This window comes from Schistosoma mansoni, chromosome 6 (assembly GCF_000237925.1).
Source record: "Schistosoma mansoni strain Puerto Rico chromosome 6, complete genome".
Lineage (NCBI taxonomy): Eukaryota > Metazoa > Platyhelminthes > Trematoda > Strigeidida > Schistosomatidae > Schistosoma > Schistosoma mansoni.
The window spans coordinates 13,987,331-14,011,695 of record NC_031500.1 but is presented as its reverse complement, the minus strand read 5'-3'; the positions used below and the strand labels follow the sequence as shown (position 1 = coordinate 14,011,695).

At 36.8% G+C, this 24,365-nt stretch overlaps 1 protein-coding gene across 1 annotated transcript; it reads left to right on the top strand.

Annotated features, from left to right (window-relative positions):
• Nucleotides 1–874: 874 nt before the first annotated feature.
• Nucleotides 875–24,250, top strand: Smp_149370 (hypothetical protein; the record flags this gene model as incomplete). The annotated part of the gene is made up of 10 exons (XM_018798344.1): nucleotides 875–900; nucleotides 1,963–2,066; nucleotides 2,103–2,258; nucleotides 3,178–3,350; nucleotides 5,847–5,991; nucleotides 15,278–15,405; nucleotides 17,459–17,608; nucleotides 19,551–19,653; nucleotides 21,222–21,431; nucleotides 24,180–24,250. The coding sequence occupies 10 exons, from the start codon at nucleotides 875–877 to the stop codon at nucleotides 24,248–24,250; spliced, it is 1,266 nt and encodes a 421-aa protein (XP_018653295.1).
• Nucleotides 24,251–24,365: the final 115 nt, after the last annotated feature.

Sequence of the window (24,365 nt, the reverse complement as noted above, 5' to 3'; positions counted from 1 at the left end):
CAGTTTGACGGTAGAACTTTCTACATAATCTTCAGCAGTTTTATTCGTCCCTATTTAGAGTATGGAAACATAGTATTTCCTCCCTCACTCCAAATGGATAAGGACACTTTGGAACGTATCCAACGTCGAGCCACGAAATCAGTTCGGGGACTCAAATTCAAACCTTATGAAGAGCGCCTCCAATCACTGAACCTTTACCCGTTAGAGTATAGGCGTCTTCGAGGTGACGTTCTTATGACTTACAGTTTCCTTAACATTTCTGGTCACCCACTTACACATCTACTTAAGCTTATTCACAATACTAACCTAAAGGGTAACACCCAGAAACTGGAGGCCCAACATAGCAGAACAGACTGTAGACACGACTTCTACTCCTTAAGAGTTGTCAAATGCTGGAATTCTCTGCCGACTGAGCTAGTCCAAGCGACTTCCCAGGAGTCCTTTAAGATGCAACTTGACTAAGGATAACATCTTATCGTGATTTATCAATTTCTTTTTTTCCCCTATTATCGTTAATATACCTAGGTTCTTGCCTGGAGATATTGGTGATCCACTGCTGCTAGACACAGAAGCTTTTTAAGCGAAAGATTCATCTATTCCGTCCACAACCAAATGAACCATTTGAAGTATGTATGTATGTATGAGGCCAGATTAACCTATATGGGCTTGACATAGTACCAGGCCCTACAAATATGACCAGATACTTGGAAATGTACTGGAATAACAATGAGCGAACTCAAAGAAGTCAATTGCTTTATTCAAGCCTGTGAGAAAGATTCTGGTTATTGTTCAGTGAACAGTGTGTATCGTTTTCGGAGGTGTGCGTTACTATAACAAACCTCCAGGCGAACTGGAATCTTAGTTACTCATATCCATGTTTTTGCAACGAGACCTTGGGACGTAGGTTTTGGCCGACTCTTTTTTATATTAGTCCTTAACTATTATGATTTTTCCCGACAATTTTCAAAACTGTTCTCCCTCAAAGTAAACAGTGTTCCTGTTACTTTCCGTAAATAAGTTAGATTTTGTGCTATAAAATAAATAATACTTGTGCTGCGTTAGGTTCGGTATGGTTATATCACAACTTTGATGGGGTGTTTGGTATCTTCAAAGAAGGAGTGTCTTATATGTGTCGGAATAAGTACTTGCGATATTCCCAACATGGTTTCCCATTTTTTCTGTAGTAAATAGCAAAGTTTGTCTCTTAAATGACAGGAACAGATAAACCTTTGCACTACAGACAGTTGCGCGCACCTGCCACTCAACTTTAAATTACTTAGATCGCCTTAGCTTTAGGTGAGTTTTGGGGATTTCTTCTACAGACAGAAACAATAATATTCCTTAATTATATTTATTTTACCTTGAAGAAACAACTTTGATACACTCCGGGAATACATAAATATGCCAAACGAAAATTAATTGCTATGAGGTCGTCTGAATATGAAAGAAAGCACATGTAAATTCCAGTCCAACTTGTATCTATGCAGTACAATTCATTTCTTTTGTAGCGTGCATACCACAGCAAAATCGTCACTAGCCTGTTTTTTAAACCTTATCTGATACGTTCCAGAATTTCCTAGTCGCTTATTTCCTGAACATTTATAGTGGGTCCGCCTGATATTAATAATGAGATTTTTTAGTATTTCTTTCAATGGAGCAGTCTAATTTGTGATACTGGCTGAAATAAGATTGGTCTTTAAACGTAAAAAAACTTGCGTGATTTGAAAGTAGTGATTTTATACGATTGCAAATACGTACATATCATACAAGCTTCTTCGTCTAGCCACAGACTTGTAGTTAAATGGGTTATTTCTCTAAGGTTGTCGTTCATTCAGTTTTTATTGGGACTATTTTTGGTTACTGCTTACCTAGTGAATAGTGATAATGGGTTATTCTGTGTATTTACCGTTAGATTAAGTGATATTACAATTTGTACTCATTAGTCTATTTATTCATTTCCAGATCTGTCCCAATGCGTTTGTATACAATGAAAAAATGCTATTTCGTTGTTGTCACAGTTATATTCTTCCTAATCATTGGGTGTTCTGTAATTTTTGGTCTAGTTGGTATGCTAAAATTATTTTAAAATTTACTCATCAAAGGTCCCAATGTTTCGAATTCGGTTATTGTTTCCAGTTCGAATCGTCCAAGTATAACTAGTTTAGAAGCTAGTGTATACCAGGTAGATTCTCCATCTCTTTCAGTTTTTCATCGTGAGCTGTGGTTATCTGCTATAATTAATCGTGCGCCGTTAGAACGTATGTGATTTGAAATCCTTTTTACTTGTTACTTATTTTCTGTAATAACTTAAGTTTTGTAACGAACTATAGTTTGTTATTTTAAGGTTGATAATTCAAGTGGTTTTTGATCCCATTTCCAAACTATTTGAAAAAGCGTGTTTAGATGAAACAGAAAAACGAATCATCAAAAAATCTGTCTAAAACGAGATATGTAGTGTTAACTTACCCAGAAGACAATTTAGCACGTTTCATAGATTTCAGCAACATAGTAGCTTATGAAACTTGCGTCTCGGTTGTTCGGTCTTAGTACATTTACATATGTAGTTTAGCGGCTATCCTATTTTATTGTTGACCATCGCTAAACTGCGCGTTCAGACCTCGTTTCGTCTTCTATGGTTTGTGTTTCAAACCAGGACACATAAAACTGATTGATTATCCAGTTATATTACATTTGGATGCTAGCAGCTTTGATGCAGTTCAAATAGGTGAAAGTCTATATTTCAGTTATTTAGTAGTCTATAGGGGATGGAATGTGGCTAGTAGTGTAATTCAGGAAGCATGTTTCGTCGTATTTGGGGCTTGCTAACTGTATATACCTGTATCCCAGTACTGGTGTTCAAACAGGGACTCGAACCTGCTCCTCTTCGCTTCAAACGCCCAACGAGTTGTCCACTCAGTTTCTAAGTCCAAATAGCCACTCACTTGCGCAACGAGTTTGATATTTGTATCATTGTTATTAGAAAGGGCCAACAGACTAACCAGAATTCAGTCAAGAGTATCAACAACGGGATCATCCAAACCCTTTCTCATAATGACACTAATCAGTGATTTTTTAGTTAACAATACACGTAACTGTGCTTTTATTCACCCCATTTCCATGGACTAATTGTAATTCTTTTTCGAAAAATTCATCAATAAATACTTTCCATTTATAAAGAAAATGCCAAAGTATCAGTAAATATCAATATATCTATTCAAGTACAAATACCCTATCTAGCTACTGCTGGAAGTAGAAGTGCAATGTTTAAATCAGATCCAAATTATAAAACTCCTGTGGTCCAAATGGGTCCAATTCACAACCGTACTGTTCAAGTGAATTGTCCCGATACAGTAAGTTGAAAAAATTATTTTTTTACGCTTAAAATGTTCAATTGTTTATGTAAATCTTTACTTCGTAAAAATTACATAATCACACTTCCTCTTCGATCTTTTCTAGTAATCTGTCGTTATTTACCACAATTAGCAGGAAATCATTAGAAGATATGTTTATAAAACTGTCTTTTTGTTATCCAATTAATATTAAACTTGCTATTTAAGCTTCCTGTACAGAAATCACCATAATCTGGTCGATAACCTCTGGAAACCGTGTTTTGTTTTTGCTGGTAACACCAAATTTATCTTGTTTATTCATAGATGAGATGCTTCTAAACAGCATTACCAGTTCACAATCTGTTTTGACACTGATCACAAGTTTCTAAAGTTTTTCATTTGGGTACATCAGCCTTTAAACTACTAGATTATAGCAAGAAATGTCGTCCATTTGAAAAGAATCAATCAGTTTAGATCACAAGATCTTCATCGTGAAGCTTAAATGTTGCAAATACAAATGTTTATTTCAAGTCTTACATCACAAAATATAACCACTACTCGTCGTTTCCTGATTTTCAACATTCTAATTTATTTCATATTGTAATTAAACCCCATGTTTGACTTCATTATATAGTTAAAATGTAATAATGTAAGAGTACCCAAGTCAATACACATTACTAGTTTTTGAAATCGTTGACTTAGACTGAGTCCTATAATAAGATGTAAGTATCTTGTGTTAAGTCCTCAAAATTCTGAGAGCTAATGATTAAAGGCCTTCCGTGACAAGATTTAAAATCTCTCCCAGTGATGAAGATATATTCCTTCATATTCCTTTGTGTTTATTAAATACCTAAGATAATAACTAAAAACAAAGTAATTCATTATCGAATCACAGGTTCATATCATCGACTTTAGCCACACTCGTAGCGTCAAGTACAGTAAACTTACTAAGTTTCCTAAATCAAAGTTTATGGAATGAGAATGGGACCCAGTCTTACTGGCTAAAAGTCAAGTACTTCAATCATTAAAGCATTCCCTAACTTTTCTAATTGTTAACTACTTCCTCTGTTTTTACTTGTTTCGGTTTTTATAAATTAGCCTTTTATGATTTATAATGAAAAGATGTTTGAGGATTATTCAATTAATGGATGAAATGCGTTAATCGATTTGTAGTATGCAGTAATACGACGTGGCTGAGTGACAGCCGCTCACCAGACTGAATTATTGATAATACACCCTTTAAAATTGAACTGATATGAGTTGAGATAATTACCTAACAAAATAACACTTATATATAACGACTTGTTTAGTTTATGATTTATTGATCACTTCTCATTATTCTGATGTGAATTACATCAATTGTGACAGTTAAACAGTTTAGCTAGGCTTTACATCATTTCGTAACATCTGTCTGTTATATGCTTACTTGGATAATCATGTCACAAATGCTATTAAAGATTGATGAAAAATTGTAGTGAACTTTTGTTGTATTTTCAACTAGCATTTATTTAGAATTTAAAAATTTAGATTAACTCATTCACCAGTTATTTAAACATAAACCACACTCTAAGTGTAATGAATAGCGATACTACCTGGTTACCCAAACAGAAGTAGGCAGAGCGTGGTTTGAACCCCGAACTTAGTGGCTGAATGTTGGACACCTTGGCCACTAAGCAGCTGCTTCGACCAGTATTTATATAATACTTTTGTGGTTCTACTAACTTTTCAACAGGCAGCGATGAAAATAAATTTTTCTCATATAACATTAAACAAATGTATGGAATCAGTGTAGTGTGGAGAGACTTTTATAACATTAAATTGTCAGTATTTATGAATCTTGACGTATAGTTTCAGGATTAATTTGCTTTCATTATTTTATTTGACTTTCATCCGACTAAAGGGTTAACAATAATTATTTTCTATCTACAGTGGCTACACTGCTCTCATAGAGGTATAGATTATTGTCCAATATTGTCCTGCAAGTTTCTTTGCTCTGAACTTAATTTTAATTGACAACAATATATTATCTTTATTGTGCATAGAGTATTTGTCGTTTATTAGACAGATCTATTTGTAATGACTGAACTCTGAGTGCACGACAATAATTTCTACGTGTGCACAAAATACAAATTAATGATGTTTTCAAGATAATAAATTGGGACTTAATGAATAACATGTTAGCGTTTGAGGAGAAAAGCAGCGGATTCGAGTCTCTTTGTGTGAACATCAAGACTGAGATGTAAGTATATCCAACCAATCAGCTCCACATAGAGCGAAATGCGTTTCTTAGATCCCACTGTTAGCTGCAACTCAACCTTAATAAATTATTACTGTTTTTATGGGGAATGTCATTTCAATAATTTATGTATCGCATAAACGTTTTGAATCAATATTCGGGAGCACTATCAAGTTAAAAGTAGTTTGAGCCATCCATTTTTTCGGGAAGACGTCAGAACTCCACCAGTAACTCAGTAATTTTTATATATTTATGTTGTTTCTTTTTTTAATTTTCTCCAGAAATGTGACGAACTATTCCTATTTCATCTTATTCCAGTTGATTTCACTATTTATAAATTCCGTGTAAAATTCTATCATGAATTACCTAATGATCATTTAACATACAAAGATTATGAAGGGAAACATTTATTATTTAAAATAACCAGTGTGGATTTCATTTTTCAATATTATACTACTGAATTTACTTATATGGAATTAGTAGTAAAGTTTATACTTTTTGTTATTTCAGAAGCAGTTACTGTAAGTGATTTTTATTATTATTGTTATTATTATTATCGTTACTATTATTAAGTTTCCGACCAACATATATATGTATTTTATGGTTTGTACAACGAGTTAGCGTTAGTTAAACAACTTTTGTAAACCAGGAAGTACTGAACAGTTGTTTCGTCCTACTATGAAACTCCTCGGCAGTGCTCATCCATAAATCTATTAAGTATTGGACCCAGGACTTTCAGATCTCATGGCAGGCGCTCCACCTCCAGACCACTGGTTCGGGACCCAATGGTTTGAATTTTTAAGTTCAATCAGTTCGTGATTTCGTGAATACTAGAGAGAAACAACTGTCCAGTGCTTCCCAGTTTTCAATGTTTGTCTGGCCAAGGTCAGTTCTTATTTTACGCTATAAAATTCAGCAATTTACACAGACTTCCTACGTTGATATATAGTTATTGACATTTGGTGACGAATCAAGATGTTGATAAAAATCACAATGAGTGCTTTGCCTTTAGACTATCTCATCAGAATTTCTCTACGATTGTGATCTTTTATTGATTTTCATTTGCATATCAAACCTAGTTTTAATCAGGACTTTTTTCACCTAAAGTTGCAAGCAACTGAAGAGAATCCGGGAAATAAATGAATTCATGTTATTCTGCTACTTTCGTTAGATTTATGAGAGGAAAAAATGTGTAAAATCGGAACCCGTTGGCTCACATTGGTAATTTCAGTCAGTTCTAAAACTACCAAAGGGTAACTTTCTCACTTTCAAACTAGTTGGATTTCAGTAGTCATAAATTCTCACCAGAACTTCGCGGATTCATTTAAAAGTTAGCCAATAGTTATGAAGTAGTGGCTTGATTAAAGCACTTCAACCATTAGGTCGCAAGCTCGATCCCAGGTTTAACTACTTCTGTTTGTGCAACTGGATAGTATCGTTAGCTCTCACACAAATAGTGGGGCTCACAACCAAGTACGTAAACACGTACGCGGTAAATAAGTTAAATCACTCTCTAGTCACTAATGTGTACACGGTTAACGTTTTTGTCATAAGTATCCGATTTCCAGTTATTTAGAGAAAATTTTAAAACAATTTCCGTATTTCAGTTTTTATATCTGATATTATCATTGACTTTCATATAGTAAGTGTGATCCACATAATGCTTCCTATATAGTTATTGTGTCCTATTTATTTTGCATTACTATATGAAATACAATATGAATTTCACTTTCAGACTTTGATAATTTGGTTCATTGGTGAGTAAATAGCTTATAGTGCATAATTTATAAAAAAAATATGCAACACTTAGATCCCAATGAACAGAGGTATTGTTATTCATGATACTTAGTAATTCTTAGCGTAATAATCCCGAGATTCTATTGGAAGCCATCAGATTTTTTCATTCCCCACGATATTCTTCATTCAAAATCTTTAGGCAATACTAAGAGTCTTCGTACTCCTTAAAAAGTCACCTCATCTTTGTTATTACCATTGTTATCATTGTTCACTTTCTATTTTTGTTTAATTTTTCATTGAAATCTCAAAAATATATTTGTGTAACCAAAGTTATTTGATTTGAAATCAAGCACTCATGCTGAAGGCTTTGGAGAGTCATCATTTGAGGTGGCAACAACGAAGTCCAGATATTCCACTACCACGAGATCCTATTACTGATGTGCAAATGAAAGCTATGCTACTTATTTCTGGAACTTTTTATTTATTTACTTAAACACATATTGGTACAAAGGGGCACCAGATATATATGCTCCACTCAAATCTCATTTGATTTGTGTGAGGGCTGTGATACTGCCCGGGTGCCCAAACCGAAGCAGGTGGTTTTCTTAGGGGGCCACACCCCGAGCCTTTGACCAAAAGGTCTGATCCACAAGGCAGTGGAGCATCGTGAGGAGATGCAGTCCCATGGTAGCCAGTGATCAACGATTGATTCATACGCCATTTGTTCCCTCAGGATACTGGAGCCAGCCCATGTGCACCATTGGTTTGGAATCAGGGTTTTCCAACTCCTCTAGGTGGACTTTCCGTGTCCACCAACCCGGTTGAAATGCCAGACATTCGCTTTTCGTCCTCTCACTTTCGTAAACAACACCCCCGCCACGAGAAGGCAGTGAGTAGGACTTCCCTGGCAGAGGCTATATATTCGCTGGCCATGTGAGAGCATTTGGAGAGGGAGAGCAAACTCTTCCTACTCTCGTCCGTACCAGGGCATTTGGGGGCAATCTCAGTAGTAATATATTAACAATGATAACTTCCGAATCTTCCTCAGTCATATATATGTACTTAATTAATTATCACCTACAAAATGTCTATCAATAAATTCTCTATATAATTCCAAAGATGAAATTATAAGTGAACCACCACTGTCACCATATTTTTCTGAAGAAGTTTTACGTAATAAACTTGTTATCTATTTTGTCATTCTTACTCTATCAGCTCGTCGGTTATTTGAAACGTCGTAACCGCTGTACAAAGTTATTTTTATTGTAAATATATATTTCTCATGTGATAAAATTCATTCATTTTTTTAATTTTACACTAAAAGTTGAAAGGAGTTCTCTCAATTCTGATTGGTGCTTCCCTTAGTTACAATTATAGTTTTGTCGGTTATACTTTCCAGTTAATTTACTCCTATTTATTTATTTATTTATTTAAACACATAAATATTGGTACAAGGGGGCACCAGGTATATATGTACCACACAAAACAATGAGAATGGGAGGAGAAAAGGGGTAAGACGCATATATAAAGAAAAGAAGAGTAATGATGGGGGAAACTGAAATGTACAACCAGAAGAACTCTTTCAGTTAAGAAAGTTATAACCACTCTTTATGAAGAAAGTAAAAGAAGGTTACAGCAGGCTCGCCACTAGCTTCTATTCTGAGCCATATCTGATAACGTCTCTAGCCACTGTGTTGCACCATCTCTCGGACCCCAACCAGGGAGTCGTGAAGGACCAACAGAAGCTAGCCCTTTGAAGCTTTCTTTCATACCACGACACCATGTCATACACCGACCACCTCTCCGCTTTTTCCAACCAGTCCCAGGGTCGGCAAACAATGCACGACGTGGAAGTCTCTGAGACGAAATTCGCAGAACATGTCCAAGCCACCGAAGTCGGTGTTTCAAGATGGTGACACCACTTTACTCCTAAACTCATATTGTCTTTTTTTAAGACTTAATTTAATACGTTTGTTGAGTTATTGTAAATAAGTGCTAACCTTTTTTTCTCTACGAATTATTTATTTGTTGTTATTAGATTTGGTTTTACATTAAGATGAAACAATTCACTCTCAATTATTGGACAATTGAACAGTGTTGTTTGGCCATCTTACTACCTCTACTCATGCTTTATAATAGTAAGTATAAAATCATTGAATAAAATGTAAACTTAAGAATAAAAGAAAAGCTATCTAACAATTTTAAATTAGTGTATGAATTAACGAAAATTCACTGGTGTACACTGATTTTATATTGCTACCAAAAATGTGTACTACCAGTACGGACAGATATAAGTAGTATGTATCAGGAATTGGAAGTAGGGACGTTACTGACAGAAGAGGAAAACGAAGAGAAGCAACAAGAGTAAAAGAGTGATAACGTTTGTAAAAGACCATTCAAGGAAGATGAGCAAATGGCGTATTCAATGTATTGTTTTCATATCTTAAAAATGCAGTGTGTGACTTTGCTTAATACAATAAATTATTCTACCCTGACCAAGTCCTTCGCCCCTTACGCTACTGCCACTACTACTACTACTACTACACTTAAAGTTGAAATAATCTGTTTACTGGATTCTGATAGATTCTGTCTACAATAAAGCACTAACTGAGAAAAAGGTGGAAGTCAATTTGTTAGTCAGTCATAAGCAACGTAGAATGTAGCACACATTCGCATCGATCCAAGTTATTACACCATATCAATGCAACGAGATGAAATCATGAAAACAAACATCATGGTAGTAGAAATAATATCAATATCAGCCATTTCACCTATTAATTAAACAACTGGTTGAATATGATGAGACAGATAATGGATAAACTGCAACTTTATAAAAATATACATTCTTCTTCCTGATTTCTATTTTTTCTTCAATTTTAGTCATATAACATACACTTCACACTAATCACTATCATTCCTATTACGAATACCTAACAAAAGGCGGCCCGAATAGCTCAGTGGTAACGTCTCTGACTGTGAAGCTGAGTGACACGGGATCGAATCCGCCAGGGAGCATCAGTTCCCTCAGGATTACAGGTACACCTTGCTGACGAGTGCCAAGTAGCACGAAACCCGGGTGCAGGGTTTCCTGTAAAAAAAAAGCCCCCAAATGCTCTGGTACGGCCGAGAGTGGGGAGAGCCTACTCTCCCTCTCGAAATGCTCTCACATGGCCAGCGAATATATAGCCTCTGCCAGGGAAGTCCTACTCACTGCCTTCTCGTGGCGGGGGTGTTGTTTACGAAAGTGAGAGGACGAAAAGCGAATGTCTGGCATTTCAACCGGGTTGGTGGACACGGAAAGTCCACCTAGAGGAGTTGGAAAACCCTGATTCCAAACCAATGGTGCACATGGGCTGGCTCCAGTATCCTGATGGAACGAATGGCGGACGAACCTGTCATTGGTCAACGGCTACCATGGGACTGCATCTCCTCACGATGCTCCACTGCCTTGTGGATCAGACCTTTTGGTCAAAGGCTCGGGGTGTGGCCCCCTAAGAAAACCACCTGCTTCGGTTTGGGCACCCGGGCAGTATCACAGCCCACACACAAATAAATGAAATGATGAATTTTATTGACGATACTATTCCTGCTCATACTAGAAGCAAGACAATTTACATTATTATTATTATTACCTTTATTATTATTATTATTATTATTATTATTATTATTATTATTATTATTATTTACCATATCGCTAACTCACCCCCTTTTATCCCCAATTTGTGTAAACTTACTTTTCAACTTATGCAGCAGCTCGCCCATGGTGGAAAATCTGTCCCATCTAAACGATCTCCAGTCACTGTCTGGTTGAAAGTGAATGCTTCCACCGATTATGAATACTTGAGCAGTCTCTCTGAAACCACGTACGCCGTTCAAGCTGGCTTCCTTCAACGTTCGCACACTAATGCAGATCGGACAACAGATGGGGCTGGCTATGTCTTTAAAAAGTCTTAATGTTGATGTTTGCTGTCTATCCGAGACCCGTATTCAAGACTCTAGTGAAGTACTACAAATCCGCTCTCCATCTGTCGCCTCGAAAAGCTTGTTCCACGTGCGCTTATCCGGGGACCCTGTGGCATCTTCGTCTGGTCTTGCTGGCGTTGGTGTCGCATTAAGCGCTAGGGCTGAGGCAGCACTAATCGATTGGATCCCCATTAACAGTCGGTTATGTTCTGTTAGATTAGAAAGTTCCATCAAAGTGAGAAGAAATCGGCGTGAGAAACGGTGTCTTTTCGTCATCTCCGCCTATGCCCCGACAGATTGCAGCCCGGATGCAATCAAGGATGAGTTTTACCATCAGTTAACAGTTCTTCTCCAGAAAGCGCGTTCGACAGATATTGTAGTACTAGCCGGAGACTTGAATGCACAGGTCGGGTGTCTAGGCACAGAAGAGAGTCGTTTAGGTGGCCGATGGGGACTTGTTGGTCGCAGGACAGACAACGGGGACCGTTTGCTGCAACTGTGCACAGACCACAACCTGCTTCTGGCCAGCACTAACTTCCGGCACAGTCATCGCCGGTGTGCCACCTGGCGTCCTCCCTCTGCATCCCAAGCCTGGACTCAGATTGATCACATCGCGATCAGCTACCGCTGGCGTGGTTGTGTACAAGACTGCCGCTCCTTTTGGAGTACCTATCTGGAGTCTGATTATGCCCTGGTCTGCGCCAATCTCACCTTACTTTTCAGTGGCCGAAGGATTGACCACCACCAACGGATTGATGTTAGTAAACTGGTTGCAACATCTGTTGCAAGTAAGTATCGAGCGGAGCTAGCCTCTAGGCTAGCTACCACCCCACCGAAAAGTATAGATGAGCATTGGTTGCTTCTTCACGACGCCATGAAAATGGCGAGTAAAGCCGCTTGCGGCTTCGCGAAACGTCCCGCTTACAAGCACTGTGTTTCTTCTGACTCCTTACAACTGATGGAAGCCCGTCGGTCTACTCCGGGTGACCGTGAGTTTGACCACAAACGAAGGCTGTTACGTAATGAAATCGGGCAAAGCTTGCATAAGGACCGAGAAGCCTGGTGGTCGGAGCGTGCTAATGAGATGGAAGCAGCAGCTGCATCTGGTAACTGCCGGAAGCTCTTCCAACTCATCCGAGCCACTGGCAGCAAGAAGTCTGGTATGAGTGAAACAATCTACGAGGATGATGGGATGCCAATCACTAATATCTCTCGACGTCTTGGACGATGGGCGGAATTCTTCGAAGGGCAGTTCAACTGGCCTGCTGCTCCGGCAACATCAACCAGCTTGTCCTGCCCCCCATGGCCGGTGACGACTGATCCACCAAACGAGGCGGAAGTCCGCAAGGAACTCCAACTCTTGAAACGTTACAAATCACCTGGCCCAGATGACTTACCTCCGGCTCTTTTTAAAGATGGTGGTGACTTTCTGGCTAGGGAACTGACGGTGTTGTTTGCGAAGGTTTGGGAGCAAGAAAGTGTTCCAACATCATGGAATGAGTCAATAGTCGTCCCTATCTTTAAAAAGGGTTCACGTTGTTCCTGTAACAACTATCGGGGGATAAGTCTACTTCCGATTGCGTCCAAACTATTGGCTTCTGTCATTCTTCGTAGGTTGTTTAAAACCCGAGAACGATTGACTCGCGAGGAGCAGGCTGGTTTTCGTTCTGGTCGAGGATGCATTGATCACATCTTCACCCTCCGCCAAATGTTAGAACACCGTCATACTTATCGCAGGCCAACAATCGTAGTGTTTCTTGATATCAGGGCGGCCTTCGATTCGTTGGACAGGACTGTTCTCTGGGATTGTCTATTGAAGAAGGGTGTGCCTGAGAAGTTCATTAACATCTTAAAGGCCCTGTATACGAACACCTCAGGCAGAGTGAGGGCATACAACCACCTTTCTCCCTTGTTCCATTCGAGCAGTGGTGTTAGGCAGGGTTGCCCGATCTCACCATTCCTCTTCAACTTTGCCATCGACGACATCCTGGAAACAGCTCTGGTGGATGTAAGTAATGGCGGTGTGGATCTGTTGCCTGGAGAACGACTTCTCGACCTTGAGTATGCGGATGATATTGTCTTACTGTGCGATAATGCCCAAGGCATGCAATCAGCACTTAATCAGTTGGCAATCAGTGTCCGCAGGTACGGCATGTGCTTTGCACCCTCCAAGTGCAAAGTACTCCTACAAGACTGGCAGGATTCTCATCCTGTACTCACCCTGGATGGTGAGCAGATTGAAGTAGTTGAGAAGTTCGTGTATCTAGGTAGCTACATAAGTGCTGGTGGGGGCGTGAGTGATGAGATTGATGCACGTATAAGGAAAGCCAGAGCGGCTTATGCCAATCTGGGCCATCTTTGGCGCCTTCGTGATGTTAGTCTGGCTGTAAAAGGTCGGATCTACAACGCGTCGGTGAGAGCAGTTTTGCTCTATGCTTGTGAAACCTGGCCTCTCCGAGTTGAGGATGTTAGACGACTCTCTGTGTTCGATCATCGTTGTCTCCGAAGGATTGCTGACATCCAGTGGCAACACCATGTTAGTAATGCAGAGGTTTGGCATCGTGTGTTCGGGCGCAGAGACGATAATTCAATTGGTGTCACCATCTTGAAACACCGACTTCGGTGGCTTGGACATGTTCTGCGAATTTCGTCTCAGAGACTTCCACGTCGTGCATTATTTGCCGACCCTGGGACTGGTTGGAAAAAGCGGAGAGGTGGTCGGTGTATGACATGGTGTCGTGGTATGAAAGAAAGCTTCAAAGGGCTAGCTTCTGTTGGTCCTTCACGACTCCCTGGTTGGGGTCCGAGAGATGGTGCAACACAGTGGCTAGAGACGTTATCAGATATGGCTCAGAATAGAAGCCAGTGGCGATCCTGCTGCAACCTTCTTTTACTTTCTTCATAAAGAGTGGTTATAACTTTCTTAACTGAAAGAGTTTTCTGGTTGTACATTTTAGTCCGCGTTATCTTTTCATCCTTTCTCTTCCTACTTTCATTATTTTGTGTGGCGCATATGTATCTGGTGCCCTTTTGTACCAATATATATGTGTTTAAATAAATAATAACAAACGGTACCCATCAATATTTGGTAAAAGGTATATAAATCGAAAGTGATAATTTATTCGTAGCAATAATATTTAAAAATGTCCATACCCTTGTCATAACTGAGTAAGTAATAGGCAGCATTAAACTTTCAGTACTGTACTGGGCGTGGTGGTGTGCGCCTGTAATCTAGCTACTTGAAGGCCAGGGTGCGGGATCTAGTGGACTCGGGAGTTCTGGCATATGGGTGCTCATGTTGATCGGTCGTCCACGCTAAGCACTGTACTACCAACTGAAGTGATTGTTTATATTTTTATCCTTCAATAATGAAATATCTAAATTACTGTATTTTTCTTTATTTTCCTGTTTATAAGCGTTTTTGTGATGCATAAACTGTAATTATATGTTGTGCCTTCCTTAAGTTATTGTTAGTTGATTACACACTTACTACTTAGCTCCCTTTGACCTATGGCGTAGTTATGCTGATAGTAATTTCTTTATTGTATTGATATATGGTCAAGGGTTTACTCTATATTGTTGTATGTGTTGAGTCATGAACTGAACTCAATAATTAGAAATTCCTACCTGTTGTGTGTGTTCTATCTTGCTATTGGGGTGTACAAGCATAGACGAACTGCTTTCTGGACTAATATTCGTAAAACATTATTCTTGTTTGTTATCTCACTTTGTGTCATTAATTAACCGAACGTTGTAGGTGCTAGTCTCGACAGTCTAGGTGAATTAATCAGTACTCCGACTAGGCCGATACCATTGCTCTCCTGTGTTACGGTCCGACCACACTGTCCCTAAAAATCACACAAGAGATCTGTTTTCTTTTTCATCACATCGTATTGTATGACAAATGTTTTTCATGCTTAAAAGTTTGTTTAATCTTATTATATCATGATGTACAAATAATTAATTCATTAAAGAAGTTTCAGTAAAGAATTTCATTCTATACATTATTTAGATCCTTTATATCCACTTCAATATTTGACAATAAATTGGTTTCCATCGTGTCTTGATTATCTGTTTCAAATTACATTTGTCGCTGTATTATTATTAGTTTGGTTATGTATATTCCATGGTATACGAATTGTAAGTAAATATCTAATTGTATTACTGTTTTTCATAACTGAATTTATTTTGTTAAATCTTTCAATGTACACTAGTCCTCTGTTCAACAAATACATGAAATAAAGTCATACGAACTTTATCTCGTAAAATTTAGAATGAATCAATATTCGTCTTTTCAAAATACTCATAATTTGTGTCAATACACTTGTATGATCTCCATCTTCATTGCTTAAAACATCCTTGAAAGTCTTTGGTAGTCAATGACTTTAGTTACCACTGGTTATCTCCTACCTCCCATGAATGGTAGTTTCACATTTCAGGAACTGGAATAAGTCATTTTGTTGCTGATTCTAGTGAGTATGTTGGAAGATCCATTGTGTGGCGATCATTAAGTTACACGTCAGAAATTCGTAAATATCTATCCATACAGCAACTATTGATTGATTAGTAATTTCATAGAGACAAGCTATCGAGATCAAACTAAGCGTTTGATTACAACGTAATTGATTATTTATTTTGTTATGTCTATGTAACTCCAGCAATCTTGGCAGCACTCAGTTTGAATACTTACTAAACATCTTATGTGTCAGCTTATCCAGTTGTCTAGAATTAAAAAAATCGGAATCAGATAAACGAAATACTGAAGCGTATTTTTCATATTTTAGAATTTGACTGAAACAAACTATCAATTGAATGTAGATTCATGTGTTTTATTACGCCTTAAATCACACTGCTATCACTCCCCAACTGTCTAAACTCAAGAAGGATTACAGGTGGTAGGATGAGAATCTGCTAACAAATAGTGACGATTTGAACCTGTAAATATCATCCACCTTAACTATTCAATTGAGATACATTTAAATTAATAGATACAGGATTCTGTATACCGTTTTGGCCCACACTTTATTGTGTGCGGAGGACTACCGGTGCTTCTACCTTACTCCTCACTTGTTCTAACCAAAGTAACCGAAGCGGTGGTCGTACCTTGACAAGTGATTTAACCACTAAGCTATCACTCTTGATAACCACTGGTCAAAATATCACTGAGTCATGTACTCTTTACTTTATTCCTTATTTTTAGTTCCAGTATTCTTCATATGTATCTGTTCACTTAGTCTAATGGAATTATATCTTTCAATGTTGAGTCGTTTTCATTATCACTGGCATCACATTAGTTCAACTCCTTTGTCATTCATCTTTGTAGATTCGTCTCATTGTAATAATGTGGTACAGAAACTTGCGCTAGCGTATATGTGTGCTAAGCTGTATGCTAATTATCACTGGCTGATTCAATAATGAAACTGTCTAAAATGATCTTATATAATGAATATTGTTTCTTCACGATAATCATGATTAGTATACTACTATTGAATATAAAACGATAATTTTTGAATCATCAATTCAATAGCAACTGATGTGTTTATCAAACATATTTAATTTTAACACCAAGTCATTCCATAAGTAATAAAGTTATATGGAAATATGCATACATATATTTCTTATTTACACAGTAGTTACCTATAAAAAGCTTAGTGATTAAATTATGATAATCTGGTTGCGAGTGTGACAAACATTTAGGTTCTTCTTTAATGACATATAAACATCAATAGAATTCGGTCAGGACTAAAAGACTAGAAAGACGTGACAGTAATCACTACTTAGTGACCAACCAATTGTAAATATTTCAGTCCTACAGGACTTTAGTCACTACCTAAATAACTCAGTAATAATATCTCACACTGTAGAGCTGGGTTGTAAGGGTTTGAATTGCGTAGGAAGCATCAGATATACCTTGTTAACAAGTGCCAACTTGCACGAAACCTAAGTTGATCAAAATTACCTGCCGAATACATCTAGCCACTTAGCAAACGTATAAGTATTGAATTCATAATGAAAGGTAAGGCATTAAAAATGTCTATCGCTTCAAAATTTCCCCTTCAACTTTGGTAAACATCATCTCATCAAAAAAAATACTCTACTTATCTTGTTAAGGCTTTATTCTTGTTGATTTTTTATTGGTTTTCTTCTGTCAACTTATCAACATTTGTTTCTTCTTGCATATATATGTATGCAGTCGAAAAGAACATTTCAGAAATTTTATCTACCGAAAATCTGTTTGATTAGCATGTTTTGGTTAATCATATTCTTAATAATCACCTGGAAAGTTTATGTGGAACATCATGAACCAGTATTTGATATTCTAGAATATACGAATCTTCTTATCGTAAGTTGTTTTTTGTTGTTGTATGAATTAATTCTTGAATAATTTAATATTATATATATAATCCGTCTTTCCTACATTACCAAGATATCTATCACCGTAATCACTAACATTTATTCATTTATCTGTTTAATACACATAAAATATGGTAGCCCCCAAATGCCCTGGTACGGCCGAGACTGGGAGAGTCTGCTCTCCCTCTCCAAATGCTCTCACATGGCCACGCGCATATAGTCTCTACCAGGGAAGTCCTACTCACTGCCTTCTCGTAGCATTTCTGTTGTTTACGAAATTGAGAGAACGAAAAGCGAATGTCTGGCATTTCAACCGGGTTGGTGGACACGGAAAGTCCACCTAGAGGAGTTGGAAAACCCTGATTCCAAACCAATGGTGCACATGGGCTGGCTCCAGTATCCTGAGGGAACAAATGGCGTATGAATCAATCGTTGATCACTGGCTACCATGGGACTGCATCTCCTCACGATGCTCCACTGTCTTGTGGATCAGATCCTTAGGTCAAAGGCTCGGGGTGTGGCCCCCTAAGAAAACCACCTGTTTCAGTTTGGGCACCCGGGAAGTATCACAGCCCTCACACAAATCGAATGAGATTTGTGCGGCGCATGTGTATCTGGTTCTTCGTTGTACCAATATTTATGTGTTTAAATAAATAAAATAAATGGTACAACTGAATACCAAAAATGGTGTACGCCATACAACTAATGAGATAACATCAAGAAGAATTGAGGAAGAGGAGTGAAGTATAAGCAAAAGATAGATAGACAAAAATAGTGTTTAGTATGAGATACAGTTTAGATTTTTAAAAATATGACCAAGAAGTACTTATTTCATTTGAGGGGATTCCTTTGGGTTTTTTAATGTAATAGGAAATCTTAGTGGAATCACCATTTGTTTTTTTGATAACTTCTGAAGCCACTGAGTTGTGCACCATCTCCAGGATCTTAACCAAAGAGCCATAATGGACTGGTGGATGCCAGTCGTATATAGTTTTCTTCTAAACCATAGCGACGTCATAGACTAACCACCTTCTTGCTTTTTTCGCCCACTTCCAACCTCGCCAAACAATACACTACGCAGAAATCTCCGCGATGACATTCATAAGACAAATCTAAGCTACTGAAGTCAGTGTTTCAAGATGACGATATTAATTCAACAAAGTATTCTCAACGACTAGATTTAAGGTTTTTTAATCCACATCAAAATAATGTATAGATATATTTAACTTTGATAAAACTTTCAATAAATGGACGACATTTTCATCCTAGAATTGACATCAGCTAGAGAATAATTAACAACAAGAAAGTGATGAATGGTTGTTTCATCCTAGTTCAGGATTCCTCGAAAGTACACATTCAAAATCTCCTCACATTGGATTGAGTTCAAGACTTTCACGTCTCGTAATGAGCAATGCTATTCCAGTCAGTATCAGACTGTGACGTTAACTATCTTACAACTGTAAAAATTATTCCAGAAAAATTAATTAGTCAAACAATGATCATGTAGTTAACAATCAGACTAGCTTTGAGATTAATTTTTGTCAACATCGTAGTAGGAAGCCATAATTATATTGGGATCGTTCAACAAGTGGAAAGCGAATGGATTAATTCATCGATAACTTTAGTTAAGAAATACACTATATAAAAATAATTAAATATAGCTAGGAGCATACACCGTTGGATTATAGCCTGAGTAGCTTAATATAATTGTAATCTTGATAAATAGGTTTTCTCATATTGGTTAGTTTCTTGCATATGCTCTAACTATTGCGGGAAATTCAATATAGAAAAGGATTTGTTCAACCCTAATCTTTAATGAATGGTTATTTTCACAGTGAGAATAAACAAATTTGGAAAAAAAGTTTTTTCTTCTCTCTCTCTCGAAATCATCAAAGTGTTTACTTTTCTTATCCTTTCATTGTTTGTTTTAGTTTACTGTGGTTTTTATTAGTTTATTTGGTTTTATCTATGTGGTGCTATTCACTGTGCTATTCATTCGAGCTTGTCATAAATTGAGAAAATTACCATATTTTAGTAAGTGATTGATATTTCTTATGTATTTATCTTACCACCAGTTTTTCTTTGAATTATTTTGTGTGCTTTTATAGTATATAGATGGATTATGGTTAGCAGTCGAATCCAGCATGTTGGTTTTTATGCTAGGTAGAGCTCGTCAACAGAATATACCTGCCATATCTCAGTGTTAATATTTACAGCAGGACTTTAACCCAGTACCTTTCACTTCAAATGCTTAGCGCTTTATTTATTAAGCTACTGAATTCAAATAGATACTCACTTGTAAGATGGATATGAATTTAAGGGATCAGAGTGTTATAAACGCTTATAAATATAAATGTTCATATTCGCTGCCCAGGTCAGTGGCTATCTGGACTCTGTAGCTCAGCCTATAACGCGTCGGTAATTTTAGGTGAAAGATATTAGGTTTGAGTCCCAGTGTGAGCAGCATTCGTATCTTGAGATTGAGGTTCGTCATGGGTCTGCTGTAATAGCTAATTACAGAACAATCGAGAATATTCTTATTTGGACAGGCTTTATACAACACTCAATAGAATGGTGACTAATACACAACACTACTTCAACGATAATAATCTATACGCTAATATGAGAAAGAGAAGTCGAGGTTTTCAGGTAGCTTCATACTCCGAACAGAAGTCAGAAATTGAAGTCCACCACTTCTGTTCATATTTTCAAATTTAATGTCCTCGGGACGCATGACAAAATTAAAATACTTGAAACAATAACAACCAGTTGTATATCATCAAAAGTCATTGCGGTGACATAATTTCGAGAAAGGTCATCGAGGCTTTCCTTTAAAACAACAACTGACATGTAATAACAAAAACAAGATTACCTGAACTTTCTTTTGGTATATGAACGCCGGGATGTAGATACATCCAGCTAACGAGTCCCAGATAAAACGGAATGTATGACCTGAATTCTTTCGCTAGCCATAATTCATCTATTCCACAAAAAAAACTTGTGAAAAGAGCCACATTGAGGTGATCCTCACAAGAAGCTAACTAAGACTGATCAAAATTAAATTAAAAATTTTAAAAACGGGATTATTCAAAGCCTTACAAAATAAATTAGATTTTATACCTTTGTATGTGTATAACTTGTCCTACGATTGAATCTGATACTTTGTAGTTAAATTATCTTTAAAGTTTAATCATCCCTAGAGGTTCCGTATACTCTGGTTTACTTATACTTTGCTTTATTCATGCACATAATAATCATCAGTAGTGCTCACAATCGTTATTCAGCCTTCTTGCTTATTATGGTTGGACTTTAAGTAACAAGTATCCCAACCAATACAGCTCGATTAAGTCATCACAATATACGAACCCGGCCAATGTATTAAAGTGGCAGCTACAGTCGTACAACCTCCTTCTGTTTGAATAACCAGTTAGTATCATTAGTACTGACACAAACAATGTATCATAAGTTTAAGTAATATTAGCTTCATTATTAATTGTAGCGATATGTTAGTTTATTTTGCAACATAGTATTACATAATTTAATTAAATACGGAAAAGATTTATGATGTCCCCATAATTTTTTGATGTTCATTTCCATTTTAGACTTGCGGTTATATTTTCTAACATTCCAATCAATCATCTTCATTATCGTCTTAGGATTTGCATGTTTAATACACTTTAATGGGAGATTATTATTATCTCAATCCATGAACTATGTCCGTAATGTTAAGGATGGTATCAGTAAAATGACTGCACAACAGAAGAATTCTCAAAATAATATAGGATTACAACATCGATTTAATGATATACTCGGTTATCATTCAACACTTGAATTCTCATTGATACAATTCACTATTAATTCATACATAGCTCTATTGGCATTTGTTTACTCTCCACCAAATAATACACAAATAGGTAAGATTGGTTTAATGACTAAAAAATATGTGTATATATTGGTAATTTCATTATGCTGCTTTGTAAAAAAAAATATTGTGAAAGGGTAAAAGAGATTCATAGTTCAGATTGATGTTTTTCGTGTTGTATTAGTCAGTCAGATAGTGATGATCAACTTAATGCCTAGCACAAATAAATGTTGACTAAAATTTCCGCACCACAATTACCACACTGAGATGAAATTAACCAGATAAACAGCAAAGGAATTGAAATAATGTAGTAAATAGTATAACTAGCAGGACCACGTCACCCTCAGACTATGGATTTACTACTTTTATTCTTACCGTGCTCTTCAACCAACCTCCATGAGATAGTAGGACTTAAAGGTGTTTTGTTTTGTTCTGTTAACTGGATGGTTTAATTACAAAGATTTAATTGTTTTTATTGTTATATCCCATGACCTGTCAAATATCAAGTGACTAAATCGCCAATCACAATGTTGACTTCTATGATCTTGTCGCTGTGCTAAACCAATTATGCGTCAAACAGTACTAGCAGCCTTGAGTCCATTCTGAATCCTTATTGATCTTCAATATAGTAACTTCATTCCTACTTCAGCCCGTGTAGTCCAGAACACAAATATCAGCCTCTGCTATGTGAATCATATATTCGGAAATACATAGTTTATATACAAATATATATCTGATCACATCACACCATAAAATGGAAAATAACAATTAAAGAAGATCAAGCCAAAAATGGCTGTATGGGAGACTGTAATTGGGAAAAGTAAATTGTATAATAGTAGTTAATGGGTCAAATGAAACACGAGTAGAATGAACCTTCAGTATTCTAAATACTTACTGACATTTTTGCGATGGGTATTCATACATAGAAGGATATTAGCTTAAGTTATCGTACAAATTGTATAAGGTGACATGCGAATGCATTATTGTTCCATCCTCCACACTAAAAAATTTATACTAGTTCGTTTAAAACTATGTTATGGACGAACCAAACTGGAGTGTAACTAATATATTTTTGAATAGTCGACCTAATGCCAAGAAGTATTGTTGTTAAGTGATCACTCTGGTTTTTAAAATTGTTCCGAACTGTAATCGAGCTTTTTATTTGGTGTTAACATCTTTTCCGGACTATTGTCTCCTGTATAGTATGCGGTAATATTTATATGGTTGCGAAGTGATATAGTACCGTTACCTTCCTTTTTTTAACTAGGTTAACTATATGCAACCTCGGTATGATACATTTTTACACTAGCCACTTTCTAATTATCTTTCAGTGAAATACTTCTATCATATACTACACTGTAAGCCTGTAGCATTACTATTCTAACTAAGTACAAACCATTATGTTATTGATTTGACACTTTTTCCAACAAACATTTGCCACAAGAACCTAGACAATTGGACTATATATCTCAGTTTCCCATCATTATTAAATTAATTAGAAGAAATCCTAGTAATGTTAATTATCTTTATCATTACAAACGGAATAGATGTTTTAACACATAAAACAACATAAATTTAGTCTCTATGACTAAGCTTTAATTACATTTTAATTCTGACTTATTGACTTGCAAATAAATTATAGTTTTGTTCTTTAAGATACCCTTAAATCATCATTCAATTTTAAAACTCAATATGCCATCTTTTTCTTCATCAACTGATCATTTGTTCCATAGCCGTGTCAATAACCCTACTTAATCACCTTCATTCTCTGTTACATACAAGTATACAGGAGTTGATCTATTTGTATTCGTATCAAATAAATAGGTGTACAAGAAAAAAGATGTATAATACTATTTATTTATTTATTTAAACACAAATATTAGTACAAAGAGGCACCAGATACATATGCGCCACACAAATCTCATTTCATTTGTGTGAGGGCTGTGATACTGCCCGGGTACCTAAACCGACACAGGTGGTTTCCTTAGGGGGCCACACCCCGAGCCTTTGACCTAAAGGTCTGATCCACAAGGCAATGGAGCATCGTAAGGAGATGCAGTCCCATGGTAACCGGTGACCAACGATTGATTCATACGCCATTTGTTCCCTTAGGATACTGGAGCCAGCCCATGTGCACCATTGGTTTGGAATCAGGGTTTTCCAACTCCTCTAGGTGGACTTTCCGTGTCCACCAACCCGGTTGAAATGCCGGACATTGGCTTTTCGTCCTCTCAATTTCGTAAACAACAGAAATGCCACGAGAAGGCAGTGAGTAGGACTTCCCTGGTAGAGACTATATGCGCGTGGCCATGTGAGAGCATTTCGAGAGAGAGAGAGAGAGAGCGGACTCTCCCCACTCTCGGCCGTACCAGGGCATTCGGGGCAAGTCTAGTGTCAGGAGTGGAACATTGTCAACGAAGTAATGTATATAATATATCCTCTGAGATTTATCAAAAAATAATTTTATTTCATTGTGCTAATTATGATATCGGAACTTGAATTGATTCACATTTCTGTTAGGTTCTACGGTGCTTATGACTAATGGATAATGTATACTATACAGTAATTTGTTCTGAACAGTTCACAAATAGTCTAACTGTAAAGATCTATGACAGTTGTATAGATGTTTAATATTTCTCAAATTAAGTACAATTTTACAAAAAATGTTAATAAATTTACATTCATATTTTAATTATAGAAATGGATGTAAAAGATGATCCATCATTATCAATGATAAATGATTCTGACGAAGATGTAATTTATGAGTGAGTTTTTAATACAGAAAATAAAACTTTAATCTGTATTTGTGTAGAATAGATAGAATGTGGCTAGCAGTAGAATCTTAGACACTTGTTTTGTTCTACTTGAGACTTGTCAGCTGGAT